Below are 23,613 nucleotides of genomic sequence, written 5' to 3'. Positions count from 1 at the left end.
GGAGCCTGGGCAGTGCCCAACCAGCCTCTGGGGGAAGAACCTTTGCCTGAGATCCAACCTGAGCCTGCCCTGACAGCTTCACGCTGTTTCCTTGAGTCATATCAAAATACGTTGGAATATCCCTTCCTATTCATCAGAATTCCTTCTGTGGCTGACTGAGAGCAGCTCTGTGCCCCAGGGCAGGACTGTGCTGGGCTCTTGGGTGGGTATTCCTGCCCCTGCCCCGGGACAGCTCATCCTGGCACTGCATCGGCCAAACCGCCCGAGCTGCAGCGAACACAGCGCTGACAGACCTGACTGGTTGTTTCTGAGCTGGGCTCAGTGTCTGCCCTCAGTCCCACGTGCCAAGGCAGTCAGGAGCCTCAGAGGGATGTCACTTCTCCCTGCTGTGAGGAGATGTTCTGAGCACAGTACCTTGTCTCCTGGCTGAGGGCGCATCACGGACACGCGGTCGTATCCTTTCCGCAGCAAGACCCAGAGAGCGTCCAGCTTCCCCTGGAACCAAGAGAAACAGGGTGTTTGTTATGCTCTGTGCAAAGTGCAGGGCAGGGACAACACAGCTGGGACCCACACAGGGTTTACTCAGTCGTTTCCAGTGCCCATAGAAGATGCTGAAGAGCAATGTTTTCTCTCACAGACACTTGCTGCAAGTGCAGAGGAGCTTTCAGGTGTCTGCCAGACAACAGTATCCATGTACCCAACCTTTCCAAAGTGACTCAGATACCACCTGGGCTGAGAGAGAGACTAACACCTACTCAGCTCCTGACACCATCACCAGCAAAATGCCAAAGCAATGCAGAGAGCGACCAAGGGAATTCATACGACGCCTTTCCAACTGTGCCTCCTCCCCTGGCTGAGAGCTTGTCTCTAGGTCTGGGTGACCGTCATGACATGTTAAAAATCATTTTGATTTATGTCTTAAAACAACCTGCTGGGGAGAGTTGAGTGAGAGCCCGTCCCTCCCCAGTGCCAGGGCAGCTGAGCCCAGCTGGGTGCTGTGTGGTGGCCGCTCAGTCCCTCCTGCCAGCCAGCAAGGCAGTCACGTCTCCAGCTCCCACCAGGCTCCCCCGGCCCACCCCGTGTGCCAGCTCAGATCTGCAGCTTTTCCAGTCAGCAACACCTGTCTGTCAAAGCCCTCCAGCCCCAGGAGCTCAGAGGCTGCCCCAGCACCCCAGTTCTGAGGAGCTGCTCCCTCCCGGGTGGTCCCACACCCCGCAGCCCCTCCCCACACGTGTGCACATGCACGGCCCACACGGGCAGTGCTGAACTCCCAGCGTGTTGAAAGGTCTCGCTGACAGAGAGTCTGGTTGATTTGTGTGGTCCCTGCCCCTCCTGAGCTGCCTCCTGCCCTGCAGGCCCAGCGTTCAGCCCTGACAGGAGCTCAGAGCCACAGCGCACGCCAAGCCTGTGGTTACTCTGCAAACGAGCTCAGCGAGGCCACAGGAGAAATATCCCCCGAATCATCTGCTCTGAAATGCACATCTGCTGCTGAGGGACTCCTGCTACATCCCCACTGCAACAGGCCAGGGTGTCACTGGCATGGTAGACTCAGCTCCTGGAAGACCTGCAGGAGGGTTTACAGGAGTGCAGCACCTTGGCTGGCTCCGTGGAAGGCTACAGACATGTTACGAGCTCAAGATTATTTGATCAAACTCTACTGCCATTTGGCCCTCTGTCTGTTAGGTGCACAACACCCAAAGATTTGTAAAAATTTCTGGAGAGGGTTAAGAACAAACAGCATTTATTAATGTTTCCACAAGTATTGTTCCAAATGCTCCATGTGCTGTGATATTAAACCATGAGCAAACCCCCCACCAGTAACATTCAGTGCACTTACTGTACCTGCAGAGCCAGAGACAGGATATTCTGAGAATGGACAAAGTTGTCCTTTGGTACAAAACTATCTCCTGTAGATGAGCACATCAAACCTGAAGACCGACCCCTGACTGGACCCAGAATCTCCTGTCTGATCACTACCTGGTTCCTTGAAACAAAGCCTACAACACTTTTGTGAGAGCAGAACTGCCTCATGTAACTACTGTGGGACAGGATTAACAAATGGAAATGTGAGCTGGACATGCCAGAGGTGGTGGGGAAAGAGTCAGTGGCATCATTAAGAGCAAGGTAGCTTGTTTTCTGGAGAGCCTGGGTCTGGGCAGTGAACTGCAGTGCCTGGGAAGGCAAGAGCTGGGTGTTTGGAAGGTCCTCAGTGACTTTGGTTCCCTGGTATCCAAACACTCAGTGCACTCCATGTGTGCTCTCCCCCCTTCATGGGGAGAATCTTTCCCTTCCCTTTTCTAGGAACCATCAGGGCCATAATCCTTTCTGAGACCTCTATTCCTCAACCAGTGCATGGAGCCAATGGTTCAAAGCTTATTTGGGAGTTGGAGACATGGGTGGAGACAGACAGACACACAGAATGCATAGAACTTGTTTCCATAGGATACTGGGAAAAGACTTCCCAAGGTGAGAGCCAGGAAAGTCTGTTATTCTCAAAGGAAGAAGCAAGAAACTTCTCTCTCAGATTCTTCTGCATTTGGACAGCAGAACCCCTCAGACCTGAGGGAAGCCATCCCTTCTATCCCAATCCATCTTTCCTCCTACAGCAGAGCTGGTGGAAGCTCTTGATCTCCTGTCCACTCTGACAACTTCAGAATTAAGTACCTTTTTCTTCCATTTTTTCCTTTAGGAAACCAGAGGCAAAATGACAATTTTCCATGGAACAAAAAAAGTCCTTTTTACTCTGCAGTCCTAATTTCCAAGAACGTACCAGGATTTCTTGGGAAAAGCCAAGAGCTCCATCTTTGGGAGTCTGAATGGAGCCTCAGGGTCTGCCTGAGACATCTGGGTGGAAGGGAGGGAGTGTGCATATGGAAAGGATGATGTTGGTTGAAGAAATGAAATGGCAATGCATCCATGTGGAAATATAAGCCCTTCTGTGCTCTCCAGTGGATGGGCTGGGCCTGTGTCTGGGAACTCCTCTGCAGCTGAAGCACAAGGTCACTTGGAGAAAAAAGAAAGGTCTGGAGGCAAATAAAGCCTTGAGTCCTTTTAGATCTGAAGCCCAGAAAAAAGAACCAGTGAGGGCAGATGACAAATGAAGGAGGGCACAGTTCCAGGCTTTGCTTTAACATGAATCCATTTTCCTCTGAATTCGTGGTTAATTCAGCACCCTTTTGGCCCTGGTACCTGATCCCACAGTGCTCTGAGACCTGGTGGTGTCAGTCAGAGGCAGTTTTGTAACCTGTCTGTAAATCCAAGCTGCACTTGGGCCTCTTCCAGCAAGGCCATGTCAGCTTTGTGAAGAGGGACAGGAGGGACAAAGGCTGGAGAATGTTCCAGGGACACGTGGATCAGTTGGGGCAGGAGTGGCCCCACGGAGGATTCACTGGGGTTTCTTTCTGAGACCAACATTTGTTGCTTCAAACTTAGGTTGTAGTGAAGTGGAGGTCAGTCTCTTGTTCCAGGTAACAAGTGACAGGATGGGAGGAAATGGCCTCAAGTTGTGCCAGGGGAAGTTTTAGATTGGACATTGGGAAAGATTTCTTCACAGAAGGAGTTGTTTAGCCTTGGCACAGGCTGCCCTGGGCAGTGGGGGAGTTACCATCCCTGGAAGTGTTCAAAAAACACGTGGATGTGGCACTTGAGGACATGAGTTAGAGGTGAACATGGTGGTGGTGCTGCATTGTGGTTGGACTTGAGGACCTTAGAGGTCTTTTCCAACCTTAGCAATTCCCTGATTCTCTGATTCACTTCCATCCACGTTTTGTGCTGTCCCTCCCTGTCAGATGAACTGGGGATTTGGTGAGTTGCTTAAGAAGTTTTTAGATTTGTCATTCTCCTTGGATTATCTGCACTGACTTTTCAAACAGCTGAAATGACATTTTAAAAGCGGGATAATCCAGCTGGCACCATGCTAAGGAGTCACAGCAAATCAGGATAGCAATAACAATAACCACAGTCCCTTAAGTATCAGTAGCCACATTTGGTAGCAAATTCAAAAGGGAATCTAAACCACTCTCAGCTGTCTACCTGTTTATGGACATGACTCTGGGAAGATTAAAAAAGAGAGGGAAGAAGAACTCCATCACATAAACTCCAAAGGGCTGAACACTCCAAGTACAGGCTGGTACTTGTGCAGCATGGAGAAGAGGAGGCCTGTGGCCAGCAAGATGACTGGCCCTAAAATGTGAATTTCCTGGCTCTGTGTCAGATTCAAGAGACCTTGTTTTGCTGTTCCTGAGGTTTAATTCATCGCCCTTCTCCTTTACCAAGGATTTTTTAAGCAGCTTGTTACATGCATATTTATCTCACTCCCAAAGAGGTTTTTCCACTAGCCTGGTGGAGGGGGTGGAAATTCAACATCTCCTTTAACCAGAGGAGCCAAGTGCACTTGGATCAGGGGGATGAAGGAACATTCAGGCTGAGTATCAGGAGCCATTTCCTGTGGGTGAGGTCTGGGAGTCTATGAATATCCCCCCCCAGAAGTGGTGGAAGCCTCTGTGTTACTTCAAACCCAGACTGGACGAAGCAGAGGAGGATGGATCCACTCCAGCAGTGCTGCCCTGGAGAGGTCCAGCCCTGGGGAGCTCCCAGGTTCTCTCTCCTCGCCTCCCCTGCCATGGCTCCACGAAAGCTTCCCTGAGTAATGCCAAATTCATCTCCAGGTGCTCCCAGGACAAGAGCTTCTGCCAACAGTGCTGAGGAATTTGGCCAATTCTGCCAATTCTCTGTAGGACAGCAGGATCCTGCTCCATAGGAATTCCTGGTTCTTCCTGGTTTTGATGAGTGCTCATGATTGTACGTGGAGAAAGTGCTGGATGCAGTTATCCTGTCTCCATACACTGTCCTTTTGGGTGTGGCTCAATCAGGGGAGTGGTGCCAACTAATTATTAGGTAAATTCTTCTCCAGGCTAAATACTAATACTACATACTATCCAGATGTGGAACACCCCAAAGTTTTGGGAGTGTTTGGATATCAGGCCTTGGATTGGAACTGTCCTTTTCCTGTATGCACTTGGAATGGTAGATAAGAGAGATATTTCTAAAGGAATTAAGAATATATATCACCCATGAGATACTCTTAATATTTGTAGGCCCCCTTATAACTGAATCCTTGTTGTTATGAAGCAAAACCTGTTCCAGAGTCAGAACTGAACCTGAGCCCTACGTACATTGAATCTTTCCTCCAAGACTCTCTTGAACTTTGGAGAACTTCCAGCTGGGACACAAATCTGCAACAAATCTGACTCCTCTTTTCAGAACTGATTTCCCACCATGCAGAATAAACCCTGAAAAATCACTGAAGGTCTCCTGTAATTCAACAGCTTGAATTGGGAAAGGGGAGAAACTCAGCAGCACCTCGTGTGGGAAAGGCCCCAGCTCTCAGTGGGTTATCTCAGGGAGTTGTGCCCACATGGGTTCCAGCTGCCTGAGCAGGAATTCAGGGCTCTTGGAGTTAAATCAGTGCTTGTCAGCTCAGTGGCAAAAACCAGCCCCACTGTGTCTGTCTGCTGAGTGAGGTCACTTCCAGGAGCACACAGGGGGAATCTCCCAGATGGAGCTGGTGTGTTTTACAAATGCACTGATGCAAAAGGACAAAGCAGTGGACTGGGGAACAAAGGAGCAGCTCTGTGGGACTGGGTGTGCTCCACTCCCCACCCCGAGCTCACAGGACTGACTCCAACCTGTCCCAGTGTGGGATGAACAACCTTCATGGACACACGGTGAAGTCATTACAACACAACTGCAAGGCTCTGCTCTCAGATGACTCCCCTGTGCATCCTGGGCATTCCCACCATGGATCTGAACCAGTTGCAAGATCAATGGCCGAGGAAAGCCCAAATTCCTGTGGGCACTGCCTGGAGCTGAGCAGGAACAAGATCCAAAGCAGGGAACCCCGGGTGTACTGCAGCGTAGGACATCTCACTGCCTTAAGTTTTTTAATCAAGTTTAAGGTGAGCTCTATGCACTGCAATGTTCCTTATGTGTTACACACACCCCCTTTGCAGGTAAATGGCCCATAGAGAGTTTCTAAGACCCAAAACCAGCACCTCAGCTCTTCAAACCCAAGTTCTTGTGGTGCAAGGTTTGCACTTGGATATGAATTGGGTGTTTTCAGTCTTTTCTGAGCCTGATAACTACAGTGCTGCTCCAAAAACCCCAGACTGAAGAGACGAGAAGGGCATCAGCATTTCCCAAAAGAGATAAACCTGAGATTATTTTCCCCTTTTCATTAGAGCAGTCACACAGTTGTTAAGCTGCTCTCCTTTCCTGAGGACAGCTGAATTAGTCCTGGATGCAAAAGATCAGCTCTTTGACGTTGCAGTGCCCCCCCAGCACTCCTGGATGGCGCAGTTAATACCTGTTTGTGTGGTTTGTTCCCCACAAGCAGCATTCCCACATGCAAGGAAGAGCTCTGCTCCAGCTCAGCTCTCAGTTGCTCTGTTCTGTTCACTGCCAGCTGTTTGTGTCAGTGAGGACAAGCTGTGGAACAGCTGCCTGTCCTGGGGACAGATGGCAGGGAAGGGGAGTCCCCCCATTCCTGGGATCCCTCTGGGCAGGTTTGCACTGATGTGACCTGGCACTGGGGGGAATTTGACCTTCCCCCTCTGAGGCTCTAATTCATCCCAGTCCTTGTCCTGAGGTGAGTGTGCTGCCCTGTGAGCCCTGTCTGCTGGCACACACCCATCTGCTGGGCTGCAGCCCTTGGTCTGCTGAGGACAGTCCTCCCTGGGGACATTCAGCAGCAATTTGCTTCCTATTTTCCCCCTCTTTCTAAGGAGAGGATTACAGAATCATGGAATTGTTGGGGTTGAAAGAGACCTCTGGAAATCATCCAGTCCAACTTCCCTGCCCAGGCAGGGTCACCTGGAGCAGGTGACACAGGAACACATCCAGGTGGGTTTGGAATGTCTCCGGAGAGGAGATTCCACACCCTCCCTGGGCAGCTGTTCCAGGGCTCTGCCACCTCCAAGGAAAGAAGTTCTTCCTCATGTTGGGATGGAACTTCTTGTTGCTTAGTTTATGGCCATTGCTCCTCATCCTGTCCCTGGGCACTGCTGAAAAGTCTGACACCATCCTCTTGACACCCTTTTGAGATATTTATATGCACTGATGAGATCCCCTCTCAGTCTTCTCTTCTCCAGACTAACTAGGCCTAGCTCCTGCAGTCTGTCCTCATCAGAGGACAGTTCCTTAATCATCTCTGAAGAGGATGCTATTGATTCCCTACATCTCAGGGAATGTGCAGTGTGGACCCTTAGGAGTGCAGTCAAGTCTGAAAGCACTTCCCAGAAGCTGCTACAACACCGGAGGAGATCAGGGTCCTGTTCTGGCCTAAGAAAGAAAAGCAACCCCAAAACCTGCTCATCCAGGTGGGAAATCCCCACTGCCCCACGTGGCTGCTTTCCACAGCACATCAGGTGACTCTCTCGGGCACAGCTCCTCCAGCAGCACCTGGAGGCCCTGGGTGTGAACCCTCAGCAGGGATCTCCTGGAAGCCCCCAGCAGCACAGCCCCGGGCTGGACGTACCTTGATGGGCGAGTACCACCTGCGTGGGGAGGAGGGCCTGCGCATGCTGCTGGCCAGGCTGCGGGGCTCGGGGAACTCGTACTCCTGCTCCGGCATCTTCACCCGCGCGTTCTTGGCCTTCTCCAGCTTGGCCCCTTCCTCCGTGGAGCCCTTTTCTCCCCAGCGCACCTGGAACGGGGGCCAGCACAGGTTAGAGCAGGACCTGCTGCACAGTCACCTCCAGGTCCTGCTCTGCACTCCCCAGGGTCCAGAGCCAGGGGAACAGCAATGCACAGGCTCTGCAGCTTGTTTCTGGACTACACCCCAAACTGTGAACTCCTCCTTCGTTGTGATCGATCAGGAATGTGAGAGTGGGGAAGATTTTCAGAGAAACTAAACCCATCTCCCTGTACTGTGTATGGCAACACTGCCCCTGTGTCCCAGGCATGGAGGAGGATCTTGCTTTAGTGCAGAAAAAAGATGATCCCATACTTCAGGAATCTATGGTTGGCTCTCAAATATTCCTATACAAAAACCAACTTGGGCTCAGAGGTACCAAAAAAGCTTAAAGAAGTTTGTGCTTATCCCCTGAGTTTCTTCCTGGGTAAATTGCAGAGGGAATCACAGCTCAGTCCCCAGATCAGTTCTGGTTCATGCCCTGGGATTTAATTACCTCCATCCGTTTGATGCCTCCAACTCCTCGTCCACCATAGTAAGAGGCATCTACTGTTGGCCATTTCTTCTTTGGAAGGCCATCATCATCTTCTTCCTACAAAACAGAGGGAAGGGGTGGCATTGTGAGGAAGAATGACCATGGATGGAAAGGAATAAACAGTCCCAGGCTGTGTTGAGCCTGCTGGAGCCAGGGCAGGCAAGGTTCTGGTCTCTCCCTCTTAATTCTCCAGAGGATGTACACTCATGAAAAGAAAATGTTTCATGATATAAACACCACCACCACTTGAAAGGTACAGGCCAGCTCCAGCAAGAACGAGATTTTTGTCTTTTTGTGTTGTTTTTTTCAGGAGACTGTCTTTCATCATGTTTAAATTCATGGAAGTAAATTGTTTCCAAGTTGCAAAATCATTGAAAAAGCCACCAAATTAACAGTCAGCAGAGCTCAGGAGCTGGGGTGTTGTGGCTGCAGGGCTGGGTGATGTGCAGGGACTCACTTCTGCCATCATTTCTGCCTGTGAGAGGGGAGGCCCAGCTGCTGCTGCTCGGGGCTCCCTGTGCAGCAGGAACCCTCCAGGGCCCAGATAAATCATAATTTTGGAGTTCAGAGCTGACAGAGTGGGGGGAAAGACCAAGACAGTAAGGCCGTTTGCTCCTGAGTGATGGCAGACTGGGGGTGCCTTAGGGAACAACCCCAGCAGGAATGTCCAACATGGAGATGAGGTTTATTGGGATGAGCTGGCCAAGAGTAATGGGATGGAAAAGTCACAAGAATGGAATTAGCTCCTATAGTGAACTTGTGCCTCAGCTGGAGAGGCTGCCCACGGAAGTCCGTGTGGCCTCAGGGAGTCCTGTGGCTTATGCCAAAGGAAAGTCAGGCCCTGTGTGACAACACCAGGCTGAAATTCTCTGTTCTGCCCTTACACACTGCAGGCACCTCCCCCACCTGCTCAGCACCCTGGTCTTGTGATGACATTCGGATATGGGCAAATTAACAGCTCCAGAAAACCTCCTTAAGTTTATTTAAAAAGAGTCTGCTAAAGCTTTAGTGAGTGTACTTAATACTCTGTGTTCTCTGTTGCACTGTATATAGGGCAGAGTGTAAGTGGAGCTCTGATAGTGCCTTTCCCTTTAATTTCTACAGCTCAGGCTGTGAACTGGCAAAGCAGAAAAGCAGAGTTCATCAAAAACGTGAAGTATTTCCTGTGAAAAATGTGGAGAGAAAAGAAAAATGGTCCCTCTCTCTTTTTTCTTCTCCTTTTTTTAATTTTTCACAGGGATTTGGCAAAACTCCAAAACTGAGGAGCTTTCCAAGACGGGAAAAGCCAAAAATACTTTGAAATTGAAACTCCCCAGCAGGAAAACTGAAAAACTGGGGGGAAAAAAATCCAAGACAAACCGCGCTTTTCATGGTAAGCAGAAGCATTTCTGTTTATCAAAGTACACGTAAATTGGGCTGCAAAATTTGTCCTGATCTAAAGGAAGAGTGAAGGTCTTCACTCTGTGTAGCTGATCTCTTTCTCTCACTCTGGGCAGAGCTGCTGAGGCTCTTTGCTGCAACCCAAGAACTTAATATCTCTGCATGAAGTTTTCCAGGAGGACTTTTTAAAAAAAAAAAAAAAAATAATTGAAGCAAAGCCATCTAAATATTTTCCTTCAGCAATTCTCTTTCTCTCTCTTCAGTTTAGCACAGACTGGACTTCTCACAACAGGAAATACCAGAGTTTAGGAAATCTTCCCCACAAGCCCTTAAAAGCCCTGCAAGTCCCTTCAGTGAGAGAGAGGAGCCAGAACCGAGCGAGGCACAGAGAGACATCAGCGGCCACTTGAAAAACAAAGGAGTCACAAGTTTTCTGCAGAACGCGTCTGTTTACATGTTTGCAAGGGCACGGGAGGTTTTGCAATACAAGCAAAAAAAAAAAAAACCAAAACAACGCACCCCAGCAGTGCTGTCCTGCACACTTGGTCAGTGTGTGAGGAGCTGAAGGAAAGCAACTGGAAACGGGGGGTCAGGGGAGGGAAGGGCAGAGAAATGGGGAGCAGGAGGGACGCGATCCCCCTGCCCAGCACCCCAGCCCAGTGCCCTGTTCCCAAGGGCTGAGCAGGGCTGAATTCTCCCTTCCCGGCTCTGGTTCACCTGCATTTTTCTACCTGTGGTTACACAGGGTTTGCACCTGAGGCAGAACTGCAGCAGCAGCTCCAGCTCTGACCCAGCTGCAGCACAAAAAACAGCCCTGGAAAATCCAAGTGCATTTAAGGATGCTGGAAACCGACTGTACAGAACTCGGCAACTTTCCACCCCCAAAATCTGCTTTAGATGGAGCTAGAGTTTCTCTTACAAAATCAGAAGGAACAGGACAGAGCTGCATTTCACAGTCAGAGATCCAGATTCATCACTGCTGGACTGCAGAAAACAAAGATCTCTGTTTATCTCAGAGGCCAGGCCAGGCTCTGGATACTCTGACCCCGACCTGAGGGAACCTCATCTGTGGGTAACACAAGGATAATTCAGGCTCCACAAGGGACATCTGAACCACTCAGGGTAAGAATTCAAACTAAATTTGGCTAGATATAAAAAAAAACCCGCTTGGACAACTTACCCCTCTCCCCACCCTTATAATTATTTTCCCAGTTGTCTCTGCAGTGCCTGAATTTTGTCAGAATTCAGCATTTATAGAGAGCTCTGCCTGCACCAAGGGCTGAGACACGACAGGACAATCATTCCTCTGAATAAGAGATGCTATCATTGAATTTTACAGCTGAGAGAACAAGGAGGTGAATCCATTGTCCTCAAGGCTCCTTTCTGCCTCCTTCTCCCAGTGCTGGACTCATTTCCAAATTCCATGGCCACCTCTCAGCTGCAGAGGCTTTGTTACACTTTGAGGACACCTTGCTCTGTTCTCAGGGAACTTTTCCTCCTGCTCTGGAAGGTTTTACTTGGTACATTATTCCCTGCCAGGCGTCTGAATTGCAGCTGCATAAACTCATCACTTTGGGTTCTCTTGTCTCTTTGCCTGTCACTGGCCCAAACCTCTGTCAGAGAGTGCTCACGGGTCCCAGATCATCTCAGAGGAAACGTTCTCCTGGTGCTCTGCCAAGGAGCAGCTGAAGAAAGACCCCATGAGGCACCAAAACACTCACACACACAATCCCAGACTGGTTTGGGTTGGGAGGGGACCTTAAAGCCCATCCAGTCCCACCCCCTGCCATGGGCAGGGACACCTTCCACGAGCCCAGGTTGCTCCAAGCCCCATCCAACCTGGCCTTGGACACTTCCAGGGATACAGGGGCAGCCACAGCTTCTCTGGGCAACCTGTGCCAGGGCCTCCCCACCCTCATGGGGAAAAATTTCCTCCCAGTATCCCATCTAACCCTGCCTCTGGCAGTGGGAAGCCAGTCCCCCTTGTCCTGGCACTCCAAACCTTGTCCTAAGTCCCTCTCCAGCTCTTGGAACCCTTTTAGGCCCTGGAAGAGCCTCTGAAGTCTCCCCAGAGCCTTCTCTTCTCCAGCCTGAACAGCCCCAACTTCAACTTGATATCAGCTCATCCTCGGGACACAAATGTTGAGCAAAGCACCTTTGCTGGCCTTGCTGAGCACAGAAACTGCCCGTTTGTCTGTGCAGATCCTCAGGGGTCCTGCCTGAAGTGATGTCCTCCACATGCACAGTGTGTGCACAGACCAGAGGAAGCCCTGTTTTGAGGAAGGAAGGACGTTGAGCTGCTCCCACTCCAGAGCTCAGACCCTGAGCTACAGGAGGATGAAATAAGGTCTGATAAGGTGAAGGGAATTACCACCAGTGCTCCCATTGCACTGTGATGTGATTTATCCCAACTTCCACAGCCTGGGCACTGTGCTGGGCCTGCCTGGATATTTCATCTGAAATTTGGCCATGAAACTCCACATCTTCATGGTGCAATACCTGCACCTCAGCTGCTGCCAATAGCACCCCCATTTTTTTCTTTTAAATGCCTGTCTCTTGAAAGGTTCTTTTTCTCCTCCACCCATATTTCCATAACTCGCTGTAAAAGGGGAGTACAGGGAAGGAAAAGCACTGGCACACCACTGGGGCCTGGCTTTATTTCAGGAACAGCAGAATAAATTTCCTGCCTTGATGCCTACAAAAAATTCCTAGCAGATCCTTTCTCTGGAGCTTGCTTTGCTACCCCCCCAGCAAGGCTTTCCAGGAAAAGAGAGGAAAACAGTTTAGAAAAGAATAATGAACAGCAATAATTGAGCAATCTGGTCCAGTGGAAGGTGCTCCTGCCCATGGGCAGAGGGGTGGAGTGAGATGGTCTTTAAGGTCCCTTCCAACCAAACCAGGGTTCAAGCAGCTCCCCAGGCAGATGAATCTCTTTTAGTCATTCTCTGGCCTCATGAATGTTGTGGGAGAAATTAGTTCACAGCAATCAAAGTGGATTGAGCTGAACAGGGGGGTTCATCCCTTGGCTGAACGAGTTAAATCCCTCCTTCCCAAGCTGCCTCCCAGCACAGTGACAACGGCCCTGTCTCTCCAGGACTTTCTTGTGTGTGTTTGCTCTGCTGTATGTGGGTAAGAGGACAACAGACATAAGAATTATCCAATTACAGGCTGGTTGGTGGCTTGGCTCTGGTGCCACACTCTGGGGCACTGTGGAGCTTGGGTGACAGAGCACACGAGAAAAAACGGGTCTGAGAGGTGAGGAAAGGGAAGTTCTGGTCACCTGGACACCCTGCCTTGGCTTTGCCAGGGAGCTTTGTGTCCCTGATCCCTGCTGTGGGAACCAGTGCTGCCAGGACAGGCCCAGCAGTGTGGTTTAGCCTCTGCTCACAGGGCAGGGCAGCAGTGAGGACAGTGGGTGTCTCCTGGGGATGCTTGGGAGGGCTCCAGTTTATGCACTGCCTGCAGTCAGTCTATCCTTCTGTGGGCCAGGTAGTGAATAGGGAACTGTTGGAAGCTGCAGAGATCTGCAAGTTGGGATTTTTTGATGCAGAAGATGTGTTGCTGTAGTAGAAACAGCTTCGGCCCTGTGGTAAAATTTCCGGGCTGAGCTGAGCAAGAGTTGTTCAATAAGCTCAGCCCAAAGGTGATGGGACACATGAGTAAAAGCGGTTGTGTCTTCTTCCAGCAGGGCTAGAAAAAGCTTTCCTATTCACTGGAAGTAGAAGAATGTGGTTTTGATCCACCTTCAGTGACTAATCCCAGGCCAGAAAGGTGCTCTCTGGCTCCTCAGCCTTTCCCCTCTTCCGCTTGGCATTAACTCAATCCTTCCTGGCTGTAAGTGAAACCATCTGTCCTGCTCTGGGCCCCACCTCCTCAGCATCCCGTGCTGTCTGAGCAGCTCAGGGGTGAGCTGATGACATTTGCAATTTCTGAATGAATTAATTGGAAGTTTGTAGCCAATAATGATTTCCTTCACCAATAGCAAGCGTGTCTCCAATATGTCTCCAAAGGCCTTTAAAAGGGAGTTCAGTAAAACCTTGGCTGGTCTGACAGCAGCACGACTTTCCCCTCATTGTCACAGGATAATGCATTCTCCTTGCCTCCTGTGGGCCTCAGCTAACAAATCTGCTGATGCAAGAATTCCTCTTGTCTTTTTGTTTGGCCAAGACTTTTGGGAGAAGAAAAGCAATGGACCTGTAACCCTGCTGCTGGAGGGATTACCCCTCTGTCATGCTGGAGAGGAGCAGTTGCTGGTTCCCTGCAGGGAGAGAGGACATCTGCATCACCTGAGGAAAACTGGATTGTAGAAAACCAACTCTATCTTCCATTTGTTTTGAGCAAAGTAGAAAATCTGGAGCCTCCAACCTTCTGTGAAAGCATCACACGTCTGCCAGTCCCATTCTGTGGACCAGTGTCTCCAAGAGGACCAACATAATGCATCTTTTCAGAGCTTCAGCTATTTTTCCACTAGTGGGAAGCTCTTCTGTCTGGCAAAAACACACAGTACAAGTCCCAGCTTCAAGCCTTACTGATTTCTGAGCACTGCTCTGATGCTAAAGAGCTTCTAAAATGGGATGAACTACATCTTCCTTTGGAAGAATCCTTTGGCTGCTAAATGTGTTCGATGGGCTTGAGGATAACTGAGCACCGAGTTGGGGGATGTGCTCTGGTGGGAAGTACAGCTGAAATTCCACCATCAGAGCAGCCCCTACAATGTTGGCACATTGGATGGATGGATGGCCCAGCCCTGGAAGGGTCCAAGGCCAGGTTGGACAGGCTTGGAGCAACCTGGGCTAGTGGAAGGTGTCCCTGCCCATGGCAGGTTGGAATGAGATTATCTTTAGGGTCCCTTCCAACCCAAATATTCCAGGGTTGTTGTAACCAAAACCTGCCATCCCAGAGAGCAGAACAGCCAAAAGAATGTACAGATCCCCTCTTGCATTAAAGAGGCAGCAGGTAAAGTACAGGTCCTAGTTAATGCCATGTTTCAGGTACTGGGCAGTGCTCTCTCTGGGCACAACCAAAGCCTGGACAAGTTGAATTTAAAGCTCTCTGCTGCAAAGAGTTTATTCTGCAGCAACTGCTCTCATTTGCAGCACTTGCTGCTTTGACAAAAGGCTTCCTTGAGGTGACGCACGACTTCCCTCTGAGCACAGGGATGTAACTTCCCCTTCCACTCCTTGGCCAGGGAGCCAGCATTCCAGAATGATGTATTTTAATTAATTTCAGCAACTGAATCCCTTGGCTTGGAGGCATGTGTGATGCAGAACAAAGCCATGTGCAATTTTAGGTTAATATTTCCCTGTTCATTCAGAGGACAGAAGCTGACAAAGCTGGTGGATTTTCATACAGCCCAAACAAATGTCTGCTCAGGAGAACAGGCCAGATGCCTGTAGAGGGAGGCATGGGGAGCACTGGGGCCAAATGCAAATCCCCCTTGGCTTCACAAATGATCTGATTTAAAATTTTACTTCAGGCCTGTTTTGAAGGGGGCAAGTGCCACCAAGGTGGAGGTTCCAGTGCTGCCCTGAATGATTCCTCTGTGCCCAGTGCAGGGAAAAGGATTCCAGCCCCACGGGCCTGCAGAGGACTGAGCTTTCAGGGTGTCTGTGTGCCTTGGCTCAGACCACACTCCCTGGGCCAGACTGCATGGAGAGCAGAGAGCACCATTTCGGAAGCTTTTCCACTCACAAGCTGAAGCAGGCAATGGATTTGTCTCCAGATGCAGAGAACGAGGCAAACCAACCAACCAAATCACTCTGAGCACAGATCTAAGGCCAGTTTTACTTGCATAGCTAAGAGGAACTGATCCAAACCCCAGTGAAGTCACTGGAAAAACTCCCATGGCCACCAGTGCTCCCTGCACAGAGCCCAGGGACTGCAGTGAGATCCCATGTGGAAAACAGCGGGAGCAAAGCAGAGACTCATTGCGTGCTGGAAGCAGGAGGACAGAGAAAGAGCAGATGGAAAACTGGGCATGTTTCTGGGCACAGTCTGCTGATTAAGTAATGGTGACACAGCTTTAACCATTTGTGCCTGGATTCGTCTGGAAATCATAGGCAGAATTAAGATGGAATTTTTAATATTGATTTACCATTTGTTGATTATTCTCCATTAAAACTTCCCTGGCTAGTGCAGCTCTTCTGCCATCAAGATGATTTTAGTGGGGTTTTACATCTGCTCAGAATCTGCTCCACTGTCTTCAGACACATTGCAAGGACCACGAGCTGCCTTCACTCACAGCAACTGTGGCCCAAGGGATCAGCTGCCAGGAGTGGTTATATATCCTAAACCACCAAAATCATTACTGTGCCATTCCAGGAAGGCAGTTAAACACATGTTTAGGTTCCATTAACTTCAAAGTTAAACACAGGCTTAAGGGTTGTCCCTTCTGTGAGTCACAGCCCGACTCTGGTGCTGTTCCAGTGAGGTGTTGTCTGCCCCTGTCCTCCCCCACTGCCTGCTCAGGGGAGGTCCTGCACACACAGATCTACCTTTTGGGGGGACCCTGAGCAAACCTTGTCCCAAACACTGAGCAGATCAGGTGGCAGAGTTACTCACCTCACTGTCTTCTGCCGGAGGTGGGGGAGGCTCTTTGATGATCTACAAAGATCAAAAAGAAACAGAATAGTGAATTTATACTTTGTTCTTTAGCACAATTCAAATGTCTCCAAGAAATGCAAAAGAGAAAACCACAGGATATGCTGCTGGGAACATCTGTGAAGTGTGTGATCACAGGGTGGCTGGGGGTGCTCCTGGAGTCACTGTCACTGAGAGTAGGAGGGGAGGCAGGTGTCCCAAAGCCCTGCCATGGAGACATTCCTGGTTACAGCTCCAGAATCACCTTGCTCCCTCAGTGAGGTAACAGCAAATTCAGAGCCTTACATCCTTGACCCTCCAGCCTCCTAATCCCAGGAGTTGCCACAGTCAGTGGTGGCTCTAAGCAACACACAACAGTTGATGTTTCACCTGAACAAGCACACTAAAATCAGCATCTCCTTCTACTGGACTCTGCACACGTGTACAAATCCTGCCTCAAATAATTTACAGTCTGAACAAAGGCTGGAAAGTGAAACCAAGATGAAGTAAAATGCCCTGGAGACACTGCAAAGCAGTGAAAACCCCCAGCCTGTCTCCCAGGCTATTCTTTCTTCTTCATTCCAGAAGGCTGTGCCACCTCATGCTCTTCACATTCATGCTTTTCACATTATCAGGTTAATAAAATCACTGTCGTAAGCTTTAAAAAAATATAAATATATATATATTTGAGGCTCTCCAAGGGTTTCTAATAGAGAAGCAGGATGAGGTTGTGGACTGGTCCAGGATATTCTCCATAGAAACCATTTCAGTTGATGTGGGCGTGAGGTTATTATTTCATGCAGAAAGTTTGCATCCAGGGCTCTGCAGGCAGTTGGCTGTTCCCAGAGCCCTCCATCCAAGAGCAACAGAGGCCCTTCCAGCGGGAACAGTCGCACACAGGCACGTCAGGCCCCTCTCCCTCCCACGGGACCCCAGAGCCCAGCCCCTGCCCGCCCAGCCCCGCCAGGCACGGCAGTGCCCCGGGGGATCTGTGCCTGCGTTTTATGTCCATGTGGCTCCTCCTGCACACACCAGCCCATGAGGCAGATGTGTCGGGGGCTGTGCTCCGGAGGTGCCAGAGTGTCCCCAGCTCCAGGACGGGCTGTTGGGGCAGAGGCTGCCCAGGCACAGGGTGGACACGTGTGGGCTCCAAAATCACCCCTCAGAAAGAGACACAGCCCCCAACGACAACAGCCGGGCTGTTTAAATGCAGAAAGGGAAAATGACAATCACATTAAAGGTCCTGAAGATATAAATATTTACAGCAATGCCTCTCACTTGTGTTTTTCCTGCTCAGATGAGCTCACTGGTTTTATTTTCCTCTGCAAAGCCCGAGTCATGCAATGTGGCCCTTAATGAAGAGCATGTGCCTCTGGCAGGAGAGATGGGGCTGGAGTAGTTTGTGTCCCAGCCCAGAGCAGTGGTGGGTGTAGAGCTCTGCCTCTGCCTCCTCCTGGGCCACAGAGCTTTTATTTTTGGTGGCCTACAACACCCCGGGGAAACTCTTGCTAAAGAGTCTTCGTGCTTTAGGAGTCAGCTTTGTGTGCACAGAAGCACAGAGCACATGTGGAAGCCTGGAATGACACGTGAGGAGTGTGTTGGGAGCACAGCAGGACTGGGGTCAGACGTGGCTGTGCCCCCACAGGCCCCGGTAGGGAGGTAGAGAGGGGATGGCTCCGAGAGCTGGGACTGACCAGCAGAGCTGGGGAGTGTCTGTACAGCATCCATCTCTCTGCCCAGCCTGAAATTCCTGTTCTCGGGCAGGACAGAAACGATGAAAGTGATGAAAATTATGAAAAGTGATGAAAATGATGAAAAATGATGAAAAGTGGATGGAAAGTGGCTGCAGTGTGCCCCTCAGTGAGTCCCACAACTCAGGAAGGACATTGAGGGGCTGGAGCGTGATCCAGGGAAGGGAACAGAGCTGGCGAAGGATCTGGAGCACCAGGAGCAGTTGAGGGAGCTGGGGGGGCTCAGCCTGGAGAAAAGGAGGCTCAGGGGGGACCTTCTCACACTTTACAACCACCCTGAGGGAGGTTATAGCCTGGTGGGGGTCGGCCTCTTCTCCCAGGCAATCAACAACAGGACAAGACGACACAGTCTTAAGCTGCACCAGGGGAGGTTTAGGTTGGACATCAGGAAGAATTTCTTCAGAAAAAGGGTGTTCAGGCATTGGAAGGGGCTGCCCAGGGAGGCATTGGAGTCCTCATCCCTGGAGATGTTCAAAGAAATACTGGACGTGGCACTCAGTGCTCTGGGCTGGGGGACAAGGTAGTGTTTGCTCAAGGGTTGGACTTCATCTCAGAAGTCTTTTCCAACCTAACTGATCCTGTGATTCTGTGAAAACTGGATGGAAACTTGTCTTCATCACAGCACTACTCTGTGGAAAGGAAATCTTGGGTATCAGCATGGTTTCCTCAGAGTGCTGCTCCTTGGAGTAAGATGGAGACAACATAATTTCTTACATGGTTCTTGATACACTAAACACTGACCCAGAGTGTGCAATGCACCAACACACACAGCACTCACTTGTCAAGAGACCTCCTTTTGAACCAAAGCCCTGAATCCAAACCCACTGGATGCTGAGAAACTTCAGATATCTGATCCAAAATGTACCTGCTGGAAGTGGCCTCATTCCCTCCTGGAGCATTCCCTGCTCTGGTGGAACATCGTGGGTTCCAGTGGAGTTTCTCTCATTTGCATTGGCACGAAACATCAGGATAATCCATCCAACACATTTGGTTCAGCTAAGCATCCAAACACAACTTCTCAGCCAGTATCACTGGAAACTCTGGAGATTACAGGCTTAGAAATGAGGGATGGCTGTTTTCCATACGTTTGCATTCCTTCTCATAACATATGCGGACACGTACACGCAAACTGACTTCTGTAAACAGATCAAGTGTTTTCTATCACAGGCCAAGAGGGAAAAAAAAAAGAAATTCCTTCAATTTTTCAGTGCTTTGCACTTCTAAGAGTAACTGAACACCCCGTAAGTTGGCAACGTGGATTGGTTCATTTGGACACGTCTGGAGACGGAAAGAGTTCAGTCCTCTGGGCCTTTGAGCCTGTACAACCTCTCGAAGGTCAAGCCTCACAAAAAAATACCATTTCTGTCTCCCTGCCCAGGTCAGGAGAGGATTTTGTTCTCCAAACAGCACAAATCTTCTCCTTCTCCCTTTTGGATTCTTACAGTTACAGTTGAATGTGCATGAGACCCTTATCCCGGGATACTGAGACCCTTATCCCAGGACACTGAGACCCTTATCCTGGGATACTGGGATCCTCATCCTGGGGCACTGAGACCCTTATCCCAGGACACTGAGACCCTCATCCTGGGACACTGAGACCCTCATCCTGGGGCACTGAAGACAGTGAAGCAAAGGGGATGTTGGTGCCATCCCACACAAGTGGGCAAAGCAAGAGCCGGGGGGAATAACGAGGTCCCAGAGGAGCCCCAACCCCCTGCTCCTGTGGCACAAACAGAAACAAGAGCCCAAGGACAAGAGAGGAAAGGCCATGGCAGGGCCCCCGTGAGGACACAGCCTGCAAGGCCACCTCGCTCTGCTCTGGCTGCCCCTCTGGCCTCCAGCTGACACCCAGGGCCCTGCTGAAGGCGTTCAGCTGGGAGAGGGCCTGGCCAAGCACAGCTCTGGGGAGTTTGGCTTGGCAAGGCTGGAGTGTTTGTTCATGTGTTCTTCAGCTGTTTTGATAACCCCAAGCCATCTCTGTGATTGCTGTGCAACTGCATCTCCTGCCCCTGGCTTTGGAAGAACGTGATTGTCCAGCCCCGTGTTTCCTCACCAGGTGAGGAGCACCTGAGGGGTTCCCCATCATCCCCATGCTGGAAAAACCTTGCAATGTGGTCTTTCCTTCCCAGGCAGGAAAGGCCTGTGGGCTGGAGGGGTTGGCCTTTGGCTTTTCATGGCAGAGGAAGGAACTTCAAGAGCAGTTGCAGCACTTCTACACCCTGAGCTGTGAAAATGGAGGACAGTGAAGTAATTCTTTGCCTTTCCTCACAGATCCCAACACTCATGTGACTGACACAGGTCTCTGTTAGCTGAGCCACCCCATGCCTCAGATCCATGGAGAAGCAGCTGTTTCTGATGGATAACCCAGTGTCAAAGCAGAGGAATGCTATCAGCCACCTCCTGGAAGGTTAAAAGCATTGGAGAGGATGAATTTTCTGTTGCCCTGAAATTTCTGTAGCCATTCAGGCATAAGAGAGCACATGTTGAATCCAAAGTTTGCATATTCCAGGAATGTGTCTAGGATGTTTTCCATCCTGGGAGCCCAGAAATCTCCACCAGCTCACACTGTCCAGCAATCACACACGCAGTTACTGTCCCTGGAGTTTCAGATGATAAATAGGGGCAATATGTTTCTTGTCAGTGAAGCTTTAGGATGGAACAGATCATCATTTAAAATGAAGCAAACAGTACAAAATAAGAAATAAAGGACTTTGCCTCTAATTAGGACTAAAATTTGGGAAGGGAGTATACAGTTTAACTGAGCAGATCATTTTGTCCTTATTTACCTTCACTCTTCTGCAAACCACAGAATGTGTATTTTTGCTGTCCTAATAAACAGGGATTTTTAATAGCATTAACTCTGACCCATCTGACTCATCTTTATTTTTTCTCCTTTCATATTTATAGTTTTGACCTCTCAGTCCTGTGACAGTTTCATAGTTGAGGTATGAGTTGGGTAGAGGAACATTTCCTTTTTATTTCTGCCATGTCTGCTGTGTCTTCTGAGTATTCTAATCCTTGGAGATTTGGTCTTCACTTCCAAGCTAATACAAGCAGGAGCCTGTCCTAGTTTCTTCATCTGCAATATAATGCAACCTTCTTTCTAGACATACAAGAGGTAAGAGAAGTCCATTGGAAAGCTAACTCATCCTTTTAAGTTCACCTCTCTTGTCAGCCTGGGAGCAGATCCAGAAATCCCAATTTTAACTCATTAAAACTGTAAGAAAAGGCTGTTTCATGCTTAAGATTTGGAGGTGAAGTGCACAAACCAAGTTCAGTACAGGACATGAAATGTCAAAATCATCCACTGATGAAAGACAAGACATTGTGGAGGGGAAAAGCCTCCATTTATTAACCCTGGTACTGTTTGCAGCTGCGTGGGGTGGGCATGGAGTTGTCCAGGGAATGCACATTAAAAATGCAATGTCTGCAAAGGTTGTTCCTTTTCCTGGGCTATTCCACTCACAGATAAACCAGGCCAGAACCACTGGGGTGTGCTCCAAGTGTCTGACCCACTTTCTTTGGAAGACTATATAAATGAAATTCCTTTTCTGGGCTGAAGAATCCCCCCATGGCCTCTTCCAGCCTTGCCCAGGAGCCCTTGCTCTCCCTCACTGATCCTGGGGAATATTCTGGTTTAGTAAGACCACGTCCTAAGGAGCTATTCCTCCTCAGCTGAGCTGAGCCAGCTTTCTTTGGAAGAGGTGAGAGGTGGTCAGGGAAAGCAAACAAAGGCAGAAGTGGTTTTTATGGAGTGAATTACTTGCCATGCAGGCCCAGGGCAGAGCTCAGCAGTGCCTGCCCTGCTGAAGGACCTGCTGTGGTCTGGAACAGGGGCTGCTGAACCTGGGCAGGATTAACATCACTGGCCTCTGGATCTGGCCTCAAGGAAACACATCAGCAAGGGAATTGTCTGGGAATCTGAAGTCTGGGCACAGCATCTGAAGGCCTTCCCAGCCTCAGAGGGCGCTTTCCAAAACGGCAACTCCATGAACATCTTTCAGTTTGGACGCTCCACAACTGAGGGGCACTTTGGAGAATATGGATTGAGCTTTTTGGTAAGGACACATCAAGGCACCTCAGTTCAGTGCCTGGCCCCCACACTGTTCCACCAGCCCACGTCTCCACCTGGGCTGCTGTAGAGCTGGTGGCATCAGCCCAGGCACTTTGCTGGGTTCTTTCGGGGATCAGTGCCAGCCTGTTTAAACACAACCACTTATTGAGTGTTATATCCATATGCCAACCACTCTGATCTGACTGACAGGAGCCTGAGAGCAGCACTGAACTGCCCTGGGTACTCTGTGTGATCCATAAGACCATCCTCATCCTCCTGCTGCCCTTTGTGCCCAGCAGAGTCAGGGTGTTTTTTACACTGCCTTAAACCTGCCACAGCAGCACTGCCTCCAAGGGTTTGGGCAGTAAATGGAGATGCTCATTCCTGGCAGTGTGTGTGGATCCAGACCCTGAATGTTCCACACAACAGTTATCTCCAGTAAATCCAGTGATTCCAGGTGTAGAATGTGGGACACTCCCTGCTCAGGTGGGTGCTCACCTGGACAGCCCAGAGCCAGCCCAGAGGCAGGGCCTGCAGGGCTCACAAACAATCTCTGCCTTCACACTTCTGCTTTCTCTTTTGCTTGGTTTGTCTCAGTAATGTTGCAGATGATTCATGATCCTGTGCTCCCTTCTCCCACATCATCATCCTGCAGCAGAGCTGTGCCCTGTGTGCACATGGGAGCGGGTGGGGACGGAGCACGTGGCCCCTCGCAGGGAATCTCCATCCAGCCAACAAGGACCATGTCATTTTATGGCTCTTTAGGGTTGCTGTAGAGCCTATGCATTTCCTCCCCTCCTCTTCCTCCAGTTTAGCCATGATTTTCATGTGGTTTTAATCTATATTTTCTGTATTTTCTCCATCCAGCTCTTTGTTTCCAAAACTTCTGGTCAGCTGCAGTACAGACTGAGAGCCAAACAGATTGCTGGGTTCTTCCATGCTTCCTTCCAGAAAACAGCTTTAAAGTTAAAACTGGTGTTAGATGCTTAAATACCAACACCTCATTTATCTGCCAGCCACACCCCTGCATTTAAAATGGCTGCAGTGGGAAAAGGAGGGAGATGGGGCAGATTTTCTGCAGGGGCAACTAACACAGCCCAGCCTCGTGTCCTCCCACTCAGGCCACCCTGGATGGCTGCAGAAGGGAGGCAGAGACACGTGTTTACTTCCTAAACCCATGAGGAGATGTGATGTACAGCCATGTGGGAAGATGCACGTGGGGAAAAGTCTCAGTCTCAGCTGCCCCTGGGAGATAATTCCACTCCCACCCCTGGAGTGCCCTCACTGAGCTCCAGCCCAAGGCTGGGCCAGGCTGGCTGTGGCCATCCCTCCACCTGATCCAGGGCTAACCTTTGCAAAGGTGCAAAGCATGGCCCAAACAGCTCCCTCATCCTGCCAGGACCCATGTCCATGTGGGACACGTGCTCAGTGTGGTGCTGCATGTCAGCACAGGGAGCCTATCCCAGCACAGGGAAACCATCCCAGCACAGGGAAACCATCCCAGCACAGAGCAGCCTTCCAGTATTGTATCAATTATACCTTCACTATACATCCAAACACTTCAACCAGCTCTATTTCCAAGCCAATCTAACAATGTGCCTGCAAATCCTCCCTGAGATAGTTT

General features: G+C 50.0%; 1 protein-coding gene across 1 annotated transcript in view; it reads right to left on the bottom strand.

Moving 5' to 3' along the window:
• ANTXR1 (ANTXR cell adhesion molecule 1) overlaps nucleotides 1–23,613 on the bottom strand; it is a 106,236-nt gene that overhangs the window by 24,188 nt on the left and 58,435 nt on the right. The window contains exons 14-17 of the mRNA XM_064637742.1: nucleotides 16,167–16,208; nucleotides 8,187–8,282; nucleotides 7,535–7,702; nucleotides 415–495 (exon numbers count right to left, since the gene is read on the bottom strand). Of these exons, the coding sequence (XP_064493812.1) occupies nucleotides 415–495; nucleotides 7,535–7,702; nucleotides 8,187–8,282; nucleotides 16,167–16,208 (387 nt within the window). The remainder of the gene's footprint in view (nucleotides 1–414; nucleotides 496–7,534; nucleotides 7,703–8,186; nucleotides 8,283–16,166; nucleotides 16,209–23,613) is intronic.

Source organism: Pseudopipra pipra, chromosome 28, assembly GCF_036250125.1.
Source record: "Pseudopipra pipra isolate bDixPip1 chromosome 28, bDixPip1.hap1, whole genome shotgun sequence".
NCBI lineage: Eukaryota > Metazoa > Chordata > Aves > Passeriformes > Pipridae > Pseudopipra > Pseudopipra pipra.
Note: the sequence above shows the minus strand (reverse complement) of the source record. Positions and strands in the feature narration are given on the sequence as shown.